General features: G+C 40.6%; 1 protein-coding gene across 2 annotated transcripts; it reads right to left on the minus strand.

Annotated features, from left to right (window-relative positions):
- Positions 1-572: 572 nt before the first annotated feature.
- On the minus strand, positions 573-18,936 carry LOC140270561 (coiled-coil domain-containing protein 9B). 2 transcript variants are annotated; one of them, XM_072365744.1, is made up of 14 exons: positions 18,692-18,936; positions 15,178-15,285; positions 14,987-15,091; positions 14,707-14,862; positions 12,715-12,867; positions 9,862-9,924; positions 8,275-8,453; positions 6,117-6,166; positions 5,987-6,037; positions 5,790-5,886; positions 4,056-4,089; positions 3,391-3,964; positions 3,233-3,315; positions 573-2,910 (listed from the first exon to the last, which is right to left on the minus strand). In XM_072365744.1, the coding sequence occupies exons 1-14, from the start codon at positions 18,701-18,703 to the stop codon at positions 2,884-2,886; spliced, it is 1,692 nt and encodes a 563-aa protein (XP_072221845.1). In that variant the 5' UTR covers positions 18,704-18,936; the 3' UTR covers positions 573-2,883. The 2 variants fall into 2 exon arrangements, with proteins under 2 accessions (XP_072221845.1, XP_072221846.1); XM_072365745.1 differs by lacking the exon at positions 18,692-18,936 and adding an exon at positions 18,156-18,672.
- Positions 18,937-20,290: the final 1,354 nt, after the last annotated feature.

Raw genomic sequence — 20,290 nt, forward strand, 5'->3', positions numbered from 1 at the left:
CTGACATAATCCTACACTGCACTCCAATTCTCTAACACAGCCTACATAACTTATTTCCATAACAGCAACACCCCCACTGAAGTGTACTAATGTGTCAAAACCTCAAACCATCAGCTAGCTCAGTTATAACCACAAAAAGTGGGTGTTATCTATTTGGAAAGATCAAAAACCATCAAGTTGGTGCTAAAAAGAAAGCAGCTCATAGCATTTTCATAAAGAGAAAGGCTGCTGTACAAAATGTGCAGGTCACAAGCCCAGAAGGCTGCTATGGAGATAGCCTTGGGAGGAGATAATTAAAATGGTGGCACCTGTGGGAAATCCCACATGTTTGAAGTACGACAGCCCTGCAGAGAGTTCATCTTCATTTAATCAAATCCAACATGAAGGCAGACACTGTGGATCAAGGTCAAACTTTACCAATCAGTGCTTCAATAGACTTTGTTTCACACTGTGGATTTCTGTTTTTTAGACATAAAACATTCAACATAACAGAATGAGTTTATATGCATCAGCTATGTAACTGCGGGTGTGGGGCAGAAATGGCAAAGGAGGATGACAGCACAACAAAATCATGAAATGCAGAAAAACTTTATTGATGTTTTGTGTGCCTAATTTGGATTTTCTCTACAGTATATGAAGCTTTACTGCACACAGATTTAAATATAGCATGAGCATTCTGAACAGCAAAAAGCTGGGACACACCTCACACGCTCATACGCAGGCACACACAATTACTCCATCCTTATGAGTGTCTGTAAAACATGGAGGGTAAGAGGTGGCACGTCTTACATTTGTCATTTCGGGAAGGTGCAGATATAAGCTGAACAAAAAAGTACCTAACAAGAACAATGAACACACAACTGCTCTATGATTGCAGGTCCTAAATTTCAATGTGATTCCACTTTTTAAAAGGCGTAAACGGTCACCTGTTCTTCAAACTACTCATAGTACAGAAAATAAGGCCTCTACTCATATTCTTTCTTCATGGATGGACTGGCTCCAAACATTGTGGTTTGCATCTTGTTTTTCCTCCATGTGCTTCCAATAGATTCCTGATGTTTTGTATTTTATGTAACCTCAGATGAAGCTGATGAGCTCCCAGCAATACAGAGCATGCCCACTGTTTTGTCTACTTAGGGTTACATAACTGTTGACTACACTGTAGCGCTGATAAAAGCCAAAAACCTTTTTGAGGACAGAGTTCTTGTAAGGCTTCTTATCATTTGATGCCAAAAATAAAACAACAAACTGGCAATAAATAAAAACAAAACCATACATGTCACTAAGAAATAACTGTTCTCAATTTGCCAGCTCATTGTCAGTAACATTCTGGTGTCCACATGGACGTGCAAATAAATAAAATAAATGGTGCTGCACCGTCAATGCAGAACATGTAAGAGTTATGATACAAACCATGAAATTAAAATACACGTCAATATTAGAAAGCCAATAAACAAGGCACCCCAACCAGCTGATTTCTTCACAAAGCGAAGCTTTTCTGAGAAATATTAGCTGTCTTTTGTGGTTATGATAAAGAAGAAATGACACAATAATACAAAAGGGAATTACAGCTGAATCCCAGTGTGCTGACTGTGAACTAAAGGCTGAACCCGCATGGGTTTGGATGATTTACAGTATTTTCAACACTTAAGTTTGTTCCAAAAGGGTCAAAAGCCTCAACAGAAAAAGGTTGGAGGCAGTTCCACCCGTCTGTAACAGGACTCTTATCACAACTGGTTTAAAAACAGCTGGAGCAAACTATAACAAAATAAAAATATGTGTCAGAACTGTACAATTCAACGACAAGTCCCTCAAAATATAATCACAGGAAGACCTGATGATTGGGACTGAGCAGTAAAACTGCAAGCTGTGCTTTAGGGAACACTTCTGCTGTAAGAAATTAAGTTCCAGATTTTACACCAGCAGTATTTTGTTCTTGGCTGATTATTTATCTTAACCTTAAAGAGGTACTCCACTTAGTTATATCATCGCTCAACTTCTCCATTAAACCTTCTATATCTGGTTAACTTTGGATTATCATCAGGGTTACTCATACTTCTTTCATTGTACCTTGGAAGTGAGAGGGTGGAAGTCACCTAATTTCTAAGCTTGTTACTTCATATTGGGTTCTCTATAGTTGTTCCTCGATTTAAAACTACAAGTTCCCAGTTGCCATCGGATGCAACATCCAGCCACAGGACACACAATACAGCTGTTCTTTGGGTGAACCAATACAGACATGTTAAATAGGTGGAGTACCCCTGTAAATGTTCTTAGTAATAGAAACATCCATGTCAGTAGTAAGATTGTGGAAACTTTGGAAACAGAGTCCTGGTCACTGATCAGTTCCAAATGTGCGCTTTAGCAATGCAGCGATTTCTTATTTGTGAGAGGCCACTGACTGATGTAGGTCACAGATAATATCTGCTCAGACAATTTTGAGTGCAGAAATGCAGACTCTACAGTTTGTCTGCATCTAAATATTACAGACTTCATTCGAAATACCTTTAAGGCAGAATCAGGCACTAGATAATTTGACTGTGACTTAGTTTATTTCCAGGGGCAACCTAAGTTTTATTGATTAGCTAGTCTCCTGATATGTACCTTAACATTTTCACAGAAATGTAAACATTCAATGATATTGCACTCAAGCAGCATACTAACATACTGAAGAATGTGTCAGCACACACACTTGTATACTCATAAAGTGCTTGCATGTGACAATATTTCAGCGGGGAATTGTTCGGAAATACTCCCCCTCCTTATGTCAAATTTTAGATTCAACACCACAGCAAAATGAAACCACAGTTATGCTTGTGAGCCATAAAAGCAAAAAGCATCCAAACGCTGTGTTTTGGTTTAAGTATTTACATCCCAAAAACATCAAACAATCTTCCCATGCTCTCGTGCCTGCAAAGAAAAAAAAACAGACACAACAATTAACAGCTGAAATTGTGACTTCTTTTCTATAATTCACAATTTATGTAACTCATGCCCACCACTTTTCTATATGAATGATTCAAGTGGGCGGTAAGACATTATGTGTTCCAATGGATGAGGAGATGAGGAGGTAATATCTGCATTCCATCAAGCCTCAGAGGTGGTGACTATACTTGGATCAAAGCTGCAGTGCAGATATACTGCATACCTCTCTTCATCCATTTAACTCTTCATCCATTTACACACTGCCATTTACACAATCCCCACCCTGCTCCCTGTCCCTGGCACTGACCTTGTCACTGCTGGTGGAGTGTGTTGGGTGTGTTTCTCCTGACTCCAGGCTCAGGACAGACAGGCCGGAGTCTATTAGTTCTTCTATGAGAAGAGAAACATGAGCTCATTTGCTGTATAAACTATCCAGATGTGCTGTTATTTGAGGATACTGCATACCTGTGTTTGTGTTGTTGATGTTGCACTTGGCCAGCTCTACTGGCTGGACAGACATCTCGTGTGGAGAGGCACAGGCTTTTTCAGCAGCAGGAGGTGAGCTGGGAGGTGCAGGGGGGTTGCTGTCTTTTTTAGTGTGCTCAGGTTCAGTCGTGAGCTGCTGTGTAACAGGAAGAGTTGAAGGAACACCTTCATTGTCCTGAGAACTACCATTATCCTGCTCAACACTTTCATGAGGCTGCTGTGGCCTCTGCACTTCACCCTTGTTCTTTTTTGATTCTGAACTGGCAGAGTCTTGTCTAACAGGAGCCTTCCGGACGAGTTCCTCTGAGAAACGTACTTTCTTCTCTGATCCCCGAGGGGACGACGCTTCTGCCTTCCCCTGAACGAGGGTGTCCTCTCTCAAACTATCAGCTGACACCAGAGTCGCTGGCCCGCTCACTTCCTCAGGAGTGCTCAGTGAATCCGGGCTGGGGGACGTCTTTTCTTGTGAGTCCTGATCTTTCAGATCCTCTCCGTCAGCTTCTGTGAGGGCGTCAAGTTCCTCAAGGAAATCCTCCAGTGTTGTGTCACAAGTCTACGAGATGAGATCAGAACAACAACTAGGTGTTTTTATCTACAGGTCGACCTCCGTTTACACTCAGTCCAACAAAAGTTTGATCTCTCACCTGTTGATCCTCTCCATTGTCATTTGCTTGCCATCTGAAAACAAAACATATTCAGTAACCATGTAAGAGTTGTGAGTTGGAAATCAGTTCTTCTTTTACTATTTACAGTCATGGGACAATGTGAACAAAATCAAAGAAAACAGAATGCAATGATTTGCAAATAATTATTTCACTGAAAATAGCGAAAGACAGCATGTCAAATGCTGAAAAGTGGATACCACGATCACAAAATGTTTCATAAAAGTTGAGAGAGGAGAAGCAAAAGAAAGAAAAAGCTATGTAATGCATAGACATAGACATAGAGCATCAAATCAGGAGCCCCGAAATTCTGTTTTTCTAACATTTTTAAACAGGATTCAGATAAGTAGGATTCACAATAAAGGTGAAGTGGAAAACTGATCAAAGTATCAAAATTATTTTTGAAAGCTAACCGTGCTAAAGAGGAGAGGGATCATCCAGTTTGTTTTCAGCACACGGTTAAGAAACCAGCATACATGATGGTATGGAAAGGCATTAGTAGTGCACATGGTAGAGTAACTTACATCATATACATGCTTTGGAGAAACATTTGCTGCCATCCAAGCAATATTATATATATATATTTTTTTTTTCAAAGAAGACAACAACAACAACACAAAAGCACATTCTGTATAACAGCAGCATATAACTGTATCAAAAGAGCCTGTGTGCTCAACTGAACTGCCTGCAGTACAGAACAGTGAGCAGCTGAAACATTTGGCTTGTTCTTAAAACAGCTGAGCAGCTACGGTTCTGTATCAAGTAAATATGGAAAAGCGATTTATATTCATAACTACAACAGCTGCTCTCCTCAGTTCCCAAAACACTTACAGAGAGTTGTTAAAACCAGAGGTGATACAACACACTTACAATTTCAGTGAATGATGTGGTTTAGGTGGGAGAATGAATTCATTTATTTACTTCAAAACGGTGTCACATGTCACATCACAAAAGAGATTGTACTGTCAGAGAATATGAAGTTGTACGTTTTTTTAATCCACCAAACTGAGTTTGGCAAGCAGCATTTATCAAAAGTTATTTTCAATTTGCTTCTTAATCACACCCTCACACCCCAATGGAAATCATGAAAGGTGATGGTGAGACCACTGGGAGCAATTTAGATTTCCATTTCCGACTGACGAGCTGAAAGGCCGGGCTGTGATTAAAGGTATTGGCTCAGACCTCCTGAGCTGCAGCAGCCACAGGTATCAGCTTTTGGCCTGTGCGCTGCCGCTCACCACACTCGAATCTGTTGCCAACTCAGGACACACCTGAGCTACTCAACCCTAACCTTCTTCCACTCACCGAGACACAGAATCAGAAAATCACAGAGCACATTTCACTTTCAGATACAAGTGAATACTGCATAATGCCTCAATTCCAGCTCCATGGTCTCATGGCTTTTTAAAAAACTGTGCAATGCTTGTATAACAGCAATTTTTAGAAAGCCCAGCCTCCAGTTCTGTAAACTGACTGCAGTGAGATACAAATGAGGACCTCTGGATTATTTAATCAGCTGCCACAACTTCTAAATCAAGTCTCATGACATTCAGGGGAATTTGTATACAAGGGCACAGTGAAGGAAAACAAAATGGCCTTCCCACATCCTATTTACGTATGTCATTAGTCATTGCTGTTTTCCTCATGACAATTAATCGAGTTTGTGTTAGCTGAATTAACTTAAATATAGTGTAGATTATGTTAAGTTTTACTGACCTCCTGGCCCTCCCAGTCAGACGATCTTTGCCTTTTGCTTTACTGCCCATCACAAGCACATTTTTAGCTGCCTTGTCTTTGCCCCGCTTCTCGTGACCTGAGACAGAGAATTATGGCATGTAACTTTTTCAACATTTCTGTATGCTACATGTATACTATAAGGGAAAAAAATATTAGAAATGTAATGTTCAATATACCTCTTGAGTCACTGCCTGCCTTTTGTTGCCCTCTTCTTGCATTTCTTCCCCCTGAAACAATGAAAAGATTGTTTTACCATCATATTCTAATGTGAAAGGTATCCCTCCTCATGTTTGGTCACATTCTTACCTCTGCTCGAAGAGCCCCAGTCTCTGTCAGGGAGGGATTTGTCTGAAAACCTACAAGCGGAAACTCAGTTTAGAAAGAAGGAAAAAAGCAATTCATGGAGGGTCTTGGTCATGTTTGAAAATAATTAATCATTTCCAGCTCATCTGCAGCCGATAATCGGGCTTCTTTGACATTTGAGTTAATCACAGAACATTTATCACAGGGCCTGGAAATTTTGCAGAGGCAATAAAAGCTTTTGCTCCACCAGTCACACCCCAACACTTTGCATCCGCTGAAAACTAAACTGTCGAATAAAAACACATTTCCCCCTGTCTTCTTACTCGGGGGCCTTGCTTAAGCTTCGCCAAATAAGGCAAAGCATTCCAATCCTTATCCTGAGCTAAAAATAGCAGCTCCTCCCTTGTCTCTTTACATTTTAATGCTTCCTTAAACAGCACACTAATTTACTCTTTGTACTCCAGCTCGGTTTGTTTGAAATCTAACAAACACTTCAAACAAATGGGGTGAATTTTTTTCTTCCAGTCACAGTGTGATCTCACAAAGCGATGGGATGGTAGATTGGATGATCATGACATTCTTTAACTATGCTGCTTATTTTAAAACATGACTATGTTGACACCAGATTAAGCCTTAGCATCATACAGTAAATACAATTATGGCTGAAAAGCAATGATTTGCTGATGCTGTCATTATGCAACATCCTATGTCATGTTGAATATTAATCTTGTGACCACATGGCAGGACATGCTATCCAGATGGTTCATCGAATGGATTCTTCCGCTGAATAATCCAACTCAAAAGAAATATGCTGTTTTTCAATTAGTTGTTAGTTTTTCCTCTTCTCTGAACTGAAAGATGGAAAAAAAACTAATTGTAATTTAATTTGTTCATTTGCAAAAAAAATGGTAGACATGGGTGATGAATTAAAGAAGCAAATAATTTCACAGCCAACAAATTAAAGTTGTTTTCTACGAAAAGGACTTCACAGAAAAAGTTAATTTACTTTGGAGAGTTTGTGAGAAAATTACTTCTCATTCGATTTGTTACCTCAGTAAACATTTCGACAGTTTCCAAAAGGGTTTGCAGATTCAGTCTAGTTTCAAGTCTTCTTTAACACTGCAAATAAATGTATATAATGTATATAAATAAATATATATATAAATAAAATAAATGTATATAAATAAACTGTAAATGAATGTGCAATTTATGGTAAAACAGAGAGTAAAGCAGGGTGTGTCTTGTTAAATCGCATTAAACGTACATCGTGTCCTTCCCTACTTGTTTTGGAAAAAACAGTCCACAAATCAAAATCAATCAAATCAAAAGGAAACATCTCTGTGGCTTTAACAATCTTCTCTACAGTTTATCTAATAAGAATGTTTGTGCCAAATTTGAAGGAATTCCCTCGATGCATTCCTGAGACATTACATTCTCAAGAAGGGGATGATATGTTGACACAGTGATCTTTGATTACTAAAATCTAATCAGTTTATTATTGAGATCAAATGAATACTTCTGCCATATTTGAAGAAATTTCTACAGCACCTTCGTTTGCTTGTGAAAACAGAACAGGCAATCACTCATATAGACGGTGCAGCAGTTCACAAACTCTTCCAACTAGCACATCTAAAGGTTACTGGTACCTTTTACCAACATGGAACAAATTACAGTGTGGTTTGCTCATCTAATCTATTCAAATCTGGAACAACAAAAGAAAAAAAGAAATCAAGACTGATACATGGGCAGCAAAGTCATGAGAACTGACAGCATCACTGGGGATGTAATGTGGTACATGTAGCATGAAAAGAGCAGTTGTTGTATCCTTCAATGAAATTGTTCCATTCAAAACTAATGAAAAAGCAAACTGGTTGGAATTCCCACCAAAAGCCAGAGCTCATTTGTATGCGTGTTACTTATCATTTGTTTAATTCTTTTAAAAAAGCCTTTAAAAAGTTGTTTGGAAAACATAATGTAAAAGTGAAAGGACACGTGATATTAAGATGAAGGAGAAAATCTGCATTCTGGGATAAGATTAAATCTGCTGAGCCAATAGTTGCCAATTGCAACAAAGAAATGAAGAAGCCTGAAACAGTGGTGACAGTTCTAAAACATTTGCAGATCAAATGTCTTAGGAAGGCTGAGTGTTAAGAAGTCTTACATGTTTTCAGTTTTGTCCATGTCCCACGCCCGTCTCCATTGGCCCTTAGCATTTTTATGACGCGCCACCCTCTCCTTGTCAATCTGCTCTCGCTCTTTCTTCCACTGTAGATACTCTTCCTGCTCCTCCTTCGATGTGGGGATGTTGAGGTCTGTGCTGGCCTGCAGGTTCTCAGGATCCTACGTGGACACAAAACACTTGTGCTTCAATGCAAAAAACAGCAGCACTTTTAAAACTGGCCTCAGTCTGTTGTGTTATCTTAAGAATCAGTGAAGGGGGCAAGCTCACGTTTAAGCATGGGTGGCCATTAGAACACATTCTCAGTGTAAAAAAGATGCAGGGTAATCTGTAGACAAGTGGGATTCAAAAGAGGAGACGAAAATACACATTTTTGAGGGGATTTTCATACACTCCTCTTTGTGCAAAGATGATTGCTAAATAGGGATCTGATGCAGGCTCTTTAACACATCAAGAGACCTGTGTGATGCTATGTGATGAAACCTCAGAGAGAACCAGAACTACAAACATCTCTGTTCGTGGGAAGAATCTCGTATTAGGCTACCACTCTCTCAGAGAAAGTGTTTGTCAGCAACACTTCAAGAAGAAGCTGTATGAAGAAAAAAAAAAAACTACATGCTGCTCTGCACATTACATGAACAGGAGCAATGAAAACAGTGAAACAAAGAAACACAACACAATGCTGCTGAGACTGTGTTGTGTTTTCTGCTCCACTTGGTAATTTGGACCAATCACAGTTAAGTAAACATGTTGCCTTCCTGCATACAGTTATTGAACAGCAGAGCATCTGTGCTCATCCCTCTGTTTACCATTTCCTCTCCACCTCCCTCTTCTGTGGCCCTCAGAGGATGTCCGGGGCCACACGGGAAGTCATTCTCGCATGTTCCAACAGGCTGACTCCTGCTGCCACCCTAGCTACTAATTAGAGCGTCTGAATTTCTCAGCTCTTTGGGGCCTTGCTTGAAAGTTGCAAGGCAGATAGGGTGGACATTACAAAACTGATCTTCCTCTTATCCTGGATAGTTGAAACTCAAGAAGCTGCACTGCTGTATTTGTAATTTTGCAACCAATAACTGTTAACAAAACCACAGGTCCTCTTACACAACATCTCGAAAAAGAAAATGAATAAAAGAAAAAATTATTTGGCCTAGACTGCAGAGCAGCAAGGTACAGAGAGCCCAAGGAAGCATGAACAGCATCACTTGTCATGTGGCATATTTGCTGAGCCTTTGAAGCCCATCCTGCCCGCCTCCCCAGTCAGCCTGTTTATCACACAGCTGATGAATGAGACAGCTCTGAGCTACTCCACCGACGGCAACACACGAGTCGGCAGGAGGCAGATGGGGACAAGCACTAGAAAGAGGAGTGTGCCTGGCAGCATAGTGTGACTGTGATAAGGGTAGTGTGCAAATGTGCATTTGCATTTCTGTGGGCTCACATAGTAGCACTGTCATATAGGTTGTCTCAAATCTCAGACGGTTAGTGTTTTAGAAATGAAGTGACAAAATCTGTAACTGAATGTTTATGCCTCTGTGTGTATCTGTGTTGGCAGCCAAGACATTATGTTACCTGGTACTGTTCTGACGCCTTGTGTTGCTCCTCGGTGTGCTTCTGCCCTAGTTTAGTCTCCTCCTGTCAGGGAGCAGAGACGAGAAGATAAGAAGATGAACATAACAACAATAAGGGTGGCACAGCAACTTGTTGGCAGACAGTTCATTGTTGTGAAAAGTCACAGCTGCTGCCATAAAGACTAAAAGAAAATCAGGGGAAGGCACTGGCTCATCTCTTGGGAAAGATTAAGAAGTCTACACTGCCACCATGTGGTTTAAAAGTGTAAGAGCCATGACTGAATGCTTGTGCCTCAGTTTTAGCTGTTCAGTCTGCAAAAAGGTCATCGGAGTAGACTAGTTTTTAGAAAATCGAGCTTGGAAACAACCTGGTGGTTAGAAGAACAAAATGCACCTAACTGCAGCATCCGAATTTGCATGTTTCTGACTGCAAACCTCCAATGAACATAGTGGATGTTTCATGCCATCAATGACAACAACAGAGACGCTGAGAGGGAAAAGTCAATAAGCACCAGATAGAATGGTTTATATCGACTCATACACCCACATCCAGATGCGGTCGAGAACATACGTGAACTCAAAAGACCTCTGATCACCTTTCTTTCTCGTCTCCTCACACTCTTTCCTCCTCTCCCTCTCTGACTCTTTCCTGGAACCTTGCCAGGCCCGACTCTTTTGCAGGATAATGAGCCTTTTCAGAGTGAGAAGGCAGTTGAATGTTAATTAGATCAAATCAGCCCTTTCAGGGTGCTGGGAATGAGGAAACAATTGTGCCAGAGGAGTGAAGGCCACTTAAAGTTTCAGAGCAGAGAAATGAAGGCTGAGGGTTGCCAGGAGTTCCTCTCACTCCCTTCACATTTCCTCTCTCCTCGCTCATGTGCGTGAACAGACAGTCATGTCATGAGATACTTCCAGGCCTTTCAATCTGCCTGGGACACTGCCATATAACCACGCCCCTCTCACAAAGCCATTAGTTATTTCCAGGGTGTCTCTCGCACACACATTCATTATAAAAAGTATTTCAGGGACCAAGTTAAACCATAGATATAAACTTTATCATGGATCTTTCAACACAAATATGTTTCTACTCGTAACAGATAGATCCATCTCATGTTCTCCTATATTACAGTTTTGCAGCATTCACCCTGCTGCTCTCAATGTAAAATATACTAGTTATGTAAACAGCAACCATGTGGAGACAAGGCCTCTGTAACTGCCAGATGATTGGTGTGCTGGAGTGCTGGCTCCAGTTCAAGTGCTGATTCAGTCCACATGACAAATAAAGGGGGACACACCTAGCAGGCCAGAAATAAAGGCAACAGAACAGTGTGTTCAGCCTGTAGATGTTGTGCACATTAACTCAGACAGCCCAGTGAGCAGCCCTCTGTGTATCAGCCAATCAGAGGAACACATACATATTTAGACTGAGCCTCAGCTCTGCTTTTGTGTCCAAACACCCCTCCAAACCCGAGTGAGTCTGTGTTTACAGTGGTGAGGATCAGCTGTCTGTGCGGCAGCTTACTGATTGAGTTTGTGTGTGAGTGTGTGTGTGTGACTAAATGTGAGCGTCAGGCTTCAGATTGAGGCAGAGCAGCTGTTCAGTTGAGTTTCTGCATACACAGAGGGGGCCTGAGGTCAGTGACAGGGTGGCATTTAACAGCCCAGTCGTGGTACTGCATGTGCACATATGTTTGTTAAAAATGCGATCTTAAGCAAACCGCAGTTAAGCCACATTTCAATATCAGTTACAGATGCATAATATATAGAACATCTATCAATACTGCAATATAAACAGTGCAAAAGACTGCTTAGAGTGCAATAAATTAGAAGTAACAGACCTATAGTAGTAGACAAATAGTAGGACAACTACAGGTGTATTAATGAGGGCTTCCTTTTTAAAGGAAGTTCTGCTTTCACATATATTTATAAAATTTTAAAACTAAACAGCATGCACATGTGCAGAAACGGAGTGCAGCCTTCAGTAACAGACCTGAACTTAACACCAAAAACTGAAGATCGTAATATTCAGCAATGATTTTGGATATCTCGTGTTATAATATCTGCAGCCCTCTTATAAATATACATAAATATATCAAAAGATCTTTAGTTGAGCTCCATCTATCTATAGAATGCTTATTTATTAGTATTTGCTTATGCATCGCAAGTCAGCTCGCCTTGTACTCCTGGGTTTGCTTATCAATCACAGCTTGTCCTTGAGTACAGTGGCCTGTACTGAAAACATTTCACAAAATGACATTTCAGAAAAAACACATTTCGCAAGGAACAGAAAACACAACATGAAAACAGAAAACATAGACCCATACTGGACAAAACAAAACATAGCACAACAGATAACGCAGCAAGAAAAAGAAAGAGCAAATAGCATTTTAAAAGACAGCATTTCACAAACATGATATAAAATCTGTGTGCCATGTGAAATGTAATTCTGTTTTTTATACTGTGTTTTCTTAAACTTTTTGTTTATTTCCTGAATTTTTGTGTTGTTCTGGTTTTCTCATTGTGCTTCGAACCTCAAGACCAAAGTATTTAATCCATGAAGAAAATAAAACTTAAAAGCCTGGCTCTACAGAGCATCCACTCAACAAACTGTTCTATTAGCAGTCCCCCCTTTCTTAATCCCACAGCAGTAAGTCACAGCCTCGGTCCACCTCCTGTCCACACTCTATTGTGCTCCGTCACTGGAGGGGAAGGGCCAGCCGACATGTCTGACATCTATGTAAAACACATGGGTGCAGCACGAGAGAATAAACAAAGACGGGGTGTGGGAGTGGAGGCAGACAGCAGGGAGCATGCGTTCATGGTCACTGGAGTGTTCAGTGTGTCTGAAACAGACCTGTGGTGCTGCTGTGTCTCTCCTGGTCATGTGAGATGGCTGCTTCCCTCTCCCAGCTGACTCCACACGCCTCGCCTGTCCGTCATTCGTAGGGCTCTTGACGTCTGCAGGGCCCGGCCTCTTCTCCAGCTTCTCACTCACCACTCTCTTACCCTGAACAGTTAATGACTCAAATTAGAGGATCACACCTGTTGCAATGTCCACTGTAATAACGCACTGCTATTCATTATGACTTGCTAAACAATAATTTAAGGGGGCACCTTTCACAAATTTGTAATATCATATCTTAATACAAGAAGAAATTCAAAATAAACAACAGTGGACTTGATTAATATTCTTTGCTGTCTCCGCAGAAATAGACAGTTCCTAGAAAGATTATCATTATTATTTTCTTTTTTTTATGATTTCTCTTTTCAGCTCTTAGTCTGATTGCTGCCAAATGCAGTGTTCTCACTGATGTTCTCCACAGAATAAACTGAAATCCTTTTGGTGACATTTGCTTTAGCACTATCATCGTGTCAAAACTTTTATATGTTTTGTGTAAAACAAACGACAATAACACGCAGAACATGATTAATATAAGTGCTAAACAGATACATGTTGATGTATTCAGCTTGTTTTAATATCACCTTTAATTTAGATGTAACTTGGGTTGCTTGTAGATCTACTGTATGTCCAGGCCTGTCACAATTATTTGAGATAATGTCAGCTAATGCTCATAATTCTTTCTCTTCACTCTTATACAAACAGGTGGATTAAGCTAACAAACATAACTAATTACACATTGTTTTCTGGACTTTAAGAGTGCCATCTTGATGCACGTGCTTCTTCAGTATCAGCACATAAGTGGTGAATTAGCACTGTAATCTGTGACAAATTTCTAACATTCAACTGAACGTAGTTTTATGATTCAGGTTGCAAAGCCAAACATGGATGGAGATTCAAAGTATAAGACATAAAAAGAACAGCTAATTAGTTATTGGTCAGCTAAACTTTCAAGATCTTGACAGCGTTAATTATGTCTAAATGTAAGAATGTTACTAAGTTTGCCATTACACCTGATTTCATCTTAAATGTCCTGTGCAATGACATCTAGTGGAGAAGTTTCAGATTGTAATCAACTAAAAAGCACCCACTGCACCCTCAACTTCCAAGTGTTAAAAGTCCTATTATACAGCCAGTGATTGGTTTGTTCCTTTTAAACCAGTGTAGAAACTTGGCAACATAATGTAATACAAGGTAGGGATGTAATCAGTTTATTCCAGGTTAATCTAACATGATTTTACTCTAACAAAAACACAGGTTTTGATATTTATAGCATTTCTACCAATAGAAATACACTGGAGTTTTAGTAACCTCTCTCTGTGTGTGTAATGAATTTACTGTGAGATGAGTTGAAAATTATCTGTTTTGCAGATCTAATTGTGCACAGGTAAAAGGTGTTGCTTCTGCCTTAGTGTAGTAAGAGGTGTTCCTCTGCTAGTGGTCCTGAGACACCGGCTTTTCAATTTATATATAATCAATTTTGATAAAAAAATGATCAAATGCCAAATTACACTTATATACAGATGATGTGGTCATAAATAACTGTGTCACCATCTAATCAAGTTTTAAACACTTTCCAGCGCACTTTGACCAGTTTCAAACGTGTTCTGAATGCCAGCTTATCAAAACTCATGTTCTGTGCATCATGTTTGGGTTGTAATACCCCTTCTAAACTTCTTAAATCCTCTTCCTGACAAATATCCAACACATTACAAAAAACACTCCCTAAATATTCAATTCTAAAAAGGATAATAACAAAAACTATACTTAGAATCATGCATAGACTCGTTAAAAGTGCTGAAGCTTTGTTTTAACAAAAATCTAATGGTTAAACTTATAAATATATAGATAAATGATAAATTGTTTTGTGCTATTTTTTCCCTTATTCCAGTAAAACAGCAGTTTTTTTGCTGCTTGAACCAAACATTGACACAACAATGAATTTACCTTTTTGCCAGCCATGGTGACTGTTAGCTGCTTCCTGTGGCCTCGCCCAGCACCCTGCGCTGGCCCATCTCCCCCTCTGTCAGGCCCAGCCTCCTGCTGTCCTTTCCCAGCTGGTGCCCCACTGCTGAATGGCTTTGTCACCACCACACGACCGTCCTGCCCCCAACAAAGTACAGAACAGGGTATGAAATATTTATATAGCTGGCAGCTTAACTTTCCTGAATAAGTGACTGTGATTGCAGTAACATTTGTCATGTCATACACCACTGTGTAAACTCACATTTGTGGACTTGCTGATGGTGATGGTGAGATCGTCGGCTTTGCCCTTTCGGCTCTGCAGCGCCATTCCTTCCTCTTCTGCCCGTTTCCTGTCCTCCTCCACCTCCTAAATGCAAACACAAAACTCATCACAAAACCTGTAAGAGCTACACACTCTGGAAAGCATGTCTGCCTGCAGACACCTGTCCTCACCTTGTACCTCTTCATGAGTGCTTCATTCTTCCTGCGGAGAGCCTCAATCTTCTTGTCCAGCTCCAGATCCCTCTCATGATCCCTCTTGGGCATCATGTCACTGTCGGTCTGGGAGACACATCAGATCCTTTGTCATAAAAAATGTAAAAACGCCATTTAAAATGAGTCAAATCTAAAGTGGGTAATTTGACCGTGTTGAGTCAGCAGCTTTGTATTTTGAGTTTAAGTCTGACAATCTCAAGAAAATGTTCAAAATCAATGAATGAACCTTGTATTTGGTCAAGAAAAAAAATTTGCCCACAGAAAACAGTTGAAAACAAGGGCAACTTTGAGTAATCTAAGAAGCTTCCATATCAGAAAACGAGCTAATTATATAAATGATTTAAAACAACCAGATATTTTATGCCAGCTTTTCATGAACAGTGAGTAGTAATTGCTATCTTGGCCCTCTATTTCTCTATATATACTTTGAGAGTTCAAACCATAAGTTAAATATCTAAAAGGCCCACGAAACAAGTCTTAATTAAAGCATTACAACAAGCCTTAATATGGTCTGTTCACCAAGAGAAAAAAAAACAGACGGAAAGGTGAAATCATGTCTCGCCATCATGTGTGTTTCAATAACACACAAATCACCCTCACAGCCACCACAGATGGAGCATTCATTACGAAGCTCAGTTACACATATGCAGAGCATCCTAAGCATCCCAGTGCAGTCACACCACATGAGGCTAAAAACCTCCACACACACTCACAGAGCAGCAGCTAGCTGTGCATTAATGCTTCCTTAGACGAGAACCAACACATTACTGCAAACATGTGAGGTGCTGCTGAGGTGAGACTCAGTAAGATATGCAGTGAAGCATCAAGCATCTGAAACACAGTGATCTCATTTCCTCTAGCTTGCTGTAATTCAATGTTCCCAATCTGCTTTGTGCAGAGAGAGGAAAGCGTGGCTCATCTCCAGCCGTCCAGCCTTAAAGGGCGCATTTCTCTGACGGCTGGGCAAAGAGGAAGTGCTCTCTGCAGCAGGAGGGTTAGGAGAGCGTGTCACCCCCTTTAAAGCACTCAATTTCTGGAGGTCTGGATCAGGTGCATGTGTCATCAAAGTGTGATTAAAGAGAGCAAGATACAGTTATGCTAAAAGTTTTCAGACCGTTACATTTCCACATTTTGTTGTGTTCCTGTTGATGTTTTTCTCATCAATAAACACACAATTCTCCACAATGACAAATCATGACAAAACAGTTTCATCTATTTATTTTTATTGTCATTTTTTAAAGGGCTGTTCTAATTCTATTAGACAATGTGAAGCTGATGTCACGTCTTGATTTGTTTGGGTGTTTTGTGTGCACAGACCCCAATAAATTCAAACGCTCAAACTGTGGGATCAGCTTAGCATAGTCACATTTTAAGCTTCTCTTGTCCAGTGCCAGTAAAACATAGTTTTACTATCATAACACATCTATGCCATCATTAAAGTGACTGATAAAACCTACAACAAATGACTACATACAATAAACACATTGTTTAATTAACTTGGGAGTAGCAAAATTAATTTACTTTCATGAATTTCAGATTTCATGTGGGGTTGGGGCACTCCTGTCCGAGCATGCAACACACTGTGACATATCTTCACATTCTCTTTTCCATACATTTTCATGGTCTTCTTCAATCGCAGCGTTTGGTTGAGCAACCTTTAGGAGCAAGTCTTCTCCTAAATAAAAATACAGGAGTGGCACATCTTTCTTTTAGAAGTTTTCCTCTTTGTTTTTCGCAGAAACGTTCCAGCTGAACTGGTACAAAGCCATCTCCAGCTCTCTCTAGAGATGCTCTGATGACTTATGGTCCAAACTCTGGTTAGATCACTTCAGGACTAAGGCAGCATTTTCTAAAACCACTGTATTTTCTTGACGTATGCTTCAGATCACTGTCTTGTTTAAAGGTAAACCCTGAGATCCGCGCCACTCTGAATTTCTCATTCTGGTTTTCTCTACACTTTACTGCATTCATCTTTACTTCTATCTTGGCTGGACTCCCAGTACAATGGAAAAACATCCCCACACAATGATGCTGCCATTATCATGTTTTACTATAAAGGTGGAATTAATGAGGTGATGCTTGATGCCTGGCTTCCTCCACACACACTGTTTGGGATTGAGTCAAAATAGTTTAATCTTTGTTTCATTAGATCAGATGCTCATGGTCTGAGAGTAATTCTGGAGTCTTTTTGTAAACTCCCAGCAGGCCATCATGTGCCTTTTGGTGATGAATGGCCTTTTAAGTGTAACATTTAACTGAGATTTATGGCAGAAAACGACGTGATACAGAAAACTGTAGCAACACTTTGAAAATATGAGTTTGTGATAGCCTCATTCCTCGGTTATTGTTCTCTGATTGAAAGAAGCACTGTTTTTCCTCACATGTTCAGTAAGATTCAAGAGTGAAAATGCTCTAATAAATGAGAGTCTTTGTCAAAAAAGGAGCTCTCAACTCATACAGTTAAACCACGTGTTCCATACTTTGAATCAGCATCATCTGTTATCGTTCACAGCTAAGAAGAAGTGTCAATATCACAGTAAAATAGAAAAATGGCCAATTCTGCTTGTCTCAGCTGAGGAAAAACCCAATTCATGTTGAAGCGTTGCAGTTTCTACACTCTGTATCAGTTGTTCTTATAGGTCTAGACAGAGAAATGAAGTAGATGTGCCAAAAATGAGTCAGTCATCCTCCACTGTTGCCCCAGTGACGACACAAAAGTCAAGGTTGCCTCTATGTGATATTACTAGAACAGAATGATGACTCACTGCTAACGAGCACACAACAGCCATCACCGTGTTTTTCATCCCTGCTGCTGTTACACCTGCAAAGAATGGCTGCCACTGAGATGTTTGATATCCTACAATCAGAGAAACTAATAACCACATTTCCCGATTGCGGCTGGGTCAAACCTGAGCATGAGAAAAGTTTAGACTCACTCAGAGAGGCGGCAGGCTGGAAAGTGGTTACCTCACAGCTTTAGGTTGTCAGGGTATCCAAACACAACAGACCATGAGGACATACCACCAAGAATAGGCGCAATGGAGAGACACGCAGTGAGTCCAGTGGCAGAGGCTGAAGTGACCGCCGGCCTCCACAGACCAAAGCCGGGGGATTCTGTGTGGGGATGGCAAATCTGTGGGTTCTTGTGGTCGGTCCTCTAACAGTGCAGCAGTACAGCTAACATGTGCACACAATCAAAGAACACAGAGACGTTGTGGGTCTGCCAGCGGACGGACGGCGCCCATGCCCGGACAGGCGGGCAAAAGAGGGAGGAAGGGGCCTGCAGAGAGAAAGCTGCCAAGGTTTTTCTCCCTACCCAGCGTTCCTGCCTCCTACAGGAGCCACAACAGGGGAGAGAAAGAGCCAACAGTGAAACGCTGCATGTAGCCACAGCTAAATCTGCGACAGAGCAGAGGAGGGAAGAGGGGGAACCTAACACCAGAGAGAGGAGAAGGAGAAAGAAGGCACTCACAGGTCTTTCCATGTCAGCGGTGAGAGCTGGGCTGGGTCCAGGCGCAAGGCAGCCGAGGCGGCAGAGAGGGCTGCCTGGAGTCGACGATCATGCCTCGATTACAATGAGCCAAGTTGGGCAAGCAGCCAAGGCGTCTAACAAATGCACAGAGCTCCCCTTTTAACAGATTTCACAGCACCCTCCCGTTTGTCCTCCCTCTCTCTGACTCTCCAAACCTCCCACCCTCCTGCTTGTGCTCTGTCGCTCCCACTCTCCCAACTATAAAGCACTTGCTCCTTCCCCTCTGCACTTATCCCAAAGCATGTTGGCTAAATTCTGTTATTCTCCCCACACATGTGCACCACTGACACAATAAAAGACAAACAAAAACACACATTTTCTACATGTGAGCGAACTGCAAATCTGCTCTATTACCCGTTTACTTATTTTCATCATGCTTAAAAGCGAGATTGACAATCTAATTAACAGTTCCCATATCTTTTATCTCTTTGGTCATCACTGTGATGGTCCTAATTGAAAAAAAAAACACTCAACAACAAAACAAACCAAAAGTTGTTTTCTGAGGTGTTAATTCGTTTCTGTTTTATTGGTGTGTTTGTGAACTGTTGTTTTAATTTGTTTTCTGATATTTTCTGTCCTGTTGTGTCATGCTGTTTCAAAGTTAGTGTTTTTTGTGCTTTGTGTGACTTGCTCTTCTGTTTTCAGGAGAGTCATGTTAATTTTTTTTTAAATAGTACGTTTTAAATGCTGTTTATTCGACAATCTTGTCTTCTGTTTTCTGTGGAAAACATCCTGTTTTCTTTTTAACCCTTTTTGAATTGTCATATTCTCTTTTGCTCTTTCTAAGATGTTTGGTGTGTATTTGGTTTTGTTGTTTCATTGTTCCCAATATTGTGTTTCTCACATAAGAGCCAAAGAAAAGCACAACACATATTCCTAAAAACTGACCATATAAATACAGTTAGCCAGTAGAAGTACAATTATTTTGAGTTGTCTCATTTTCTTCAACGTCAGTCTTCTGGGCCAGAACAGCTGTTGTGTTATGTTGTTTTCTGCTCATAGGCTCTGAATATAGTTCTAAAAGACAGGTTTCAGATTTTCATATCAGAGAAAAGTACAGAGAACTAAATGTGCACTCTGTGTGGGTGCTTTCAAATCTCTGTCAATCACATTTTTGAAAGCTTTTTAATTCATTCTGACACAGCCTCGTTCACTTCTGGATGTGTCACTATGTAAATCTTACAAATGAGATGCATGCTGTTCATTCCCACTGTCGTTTCAGCAGCTGCGTCTCCTATGAGCTCCAGACTACATGTTTAGAGGACTAAAGAAGCTTCCAACAGACAGCAGGAGGGGGTTGTGGGACAAGGATTTCCCACAATTCTTCAAACATGGCATGCTTCCCCTTGCCAAGTCTGAGAGCTAATGACAGGCAGCGAATAGGCGGAGCCACAGGCATCTTCAAAAAGAGCAGCAGCAGCTCTGAAGATGGTCGATGGAGAGACAGCACTCTGCAGTTTCCACTCCATCAAAGAAACAAACACATTGTTTAAAAGCTACCATCCTGTGTAACATTTTAGCATACTTGAGTGTGCATAG

The sequence above is a fragment of the Leuresthes tenuis genome, unplaced genomic scaffold (genome assembly GCF_036924035.1).
Source record: "Leuresthes tenuis unplaced genomic scaffold, fLeuTen1.0.hap1 SCAF_15, whole genome shotgun sequence".
NCBI classification, from domain to species: Eukaryota; Metazoa; Chordata; class Actinopteri; order Atheriniformes; family Atherinopsidae; genus Leuresthes; species Leuresthes tenuis.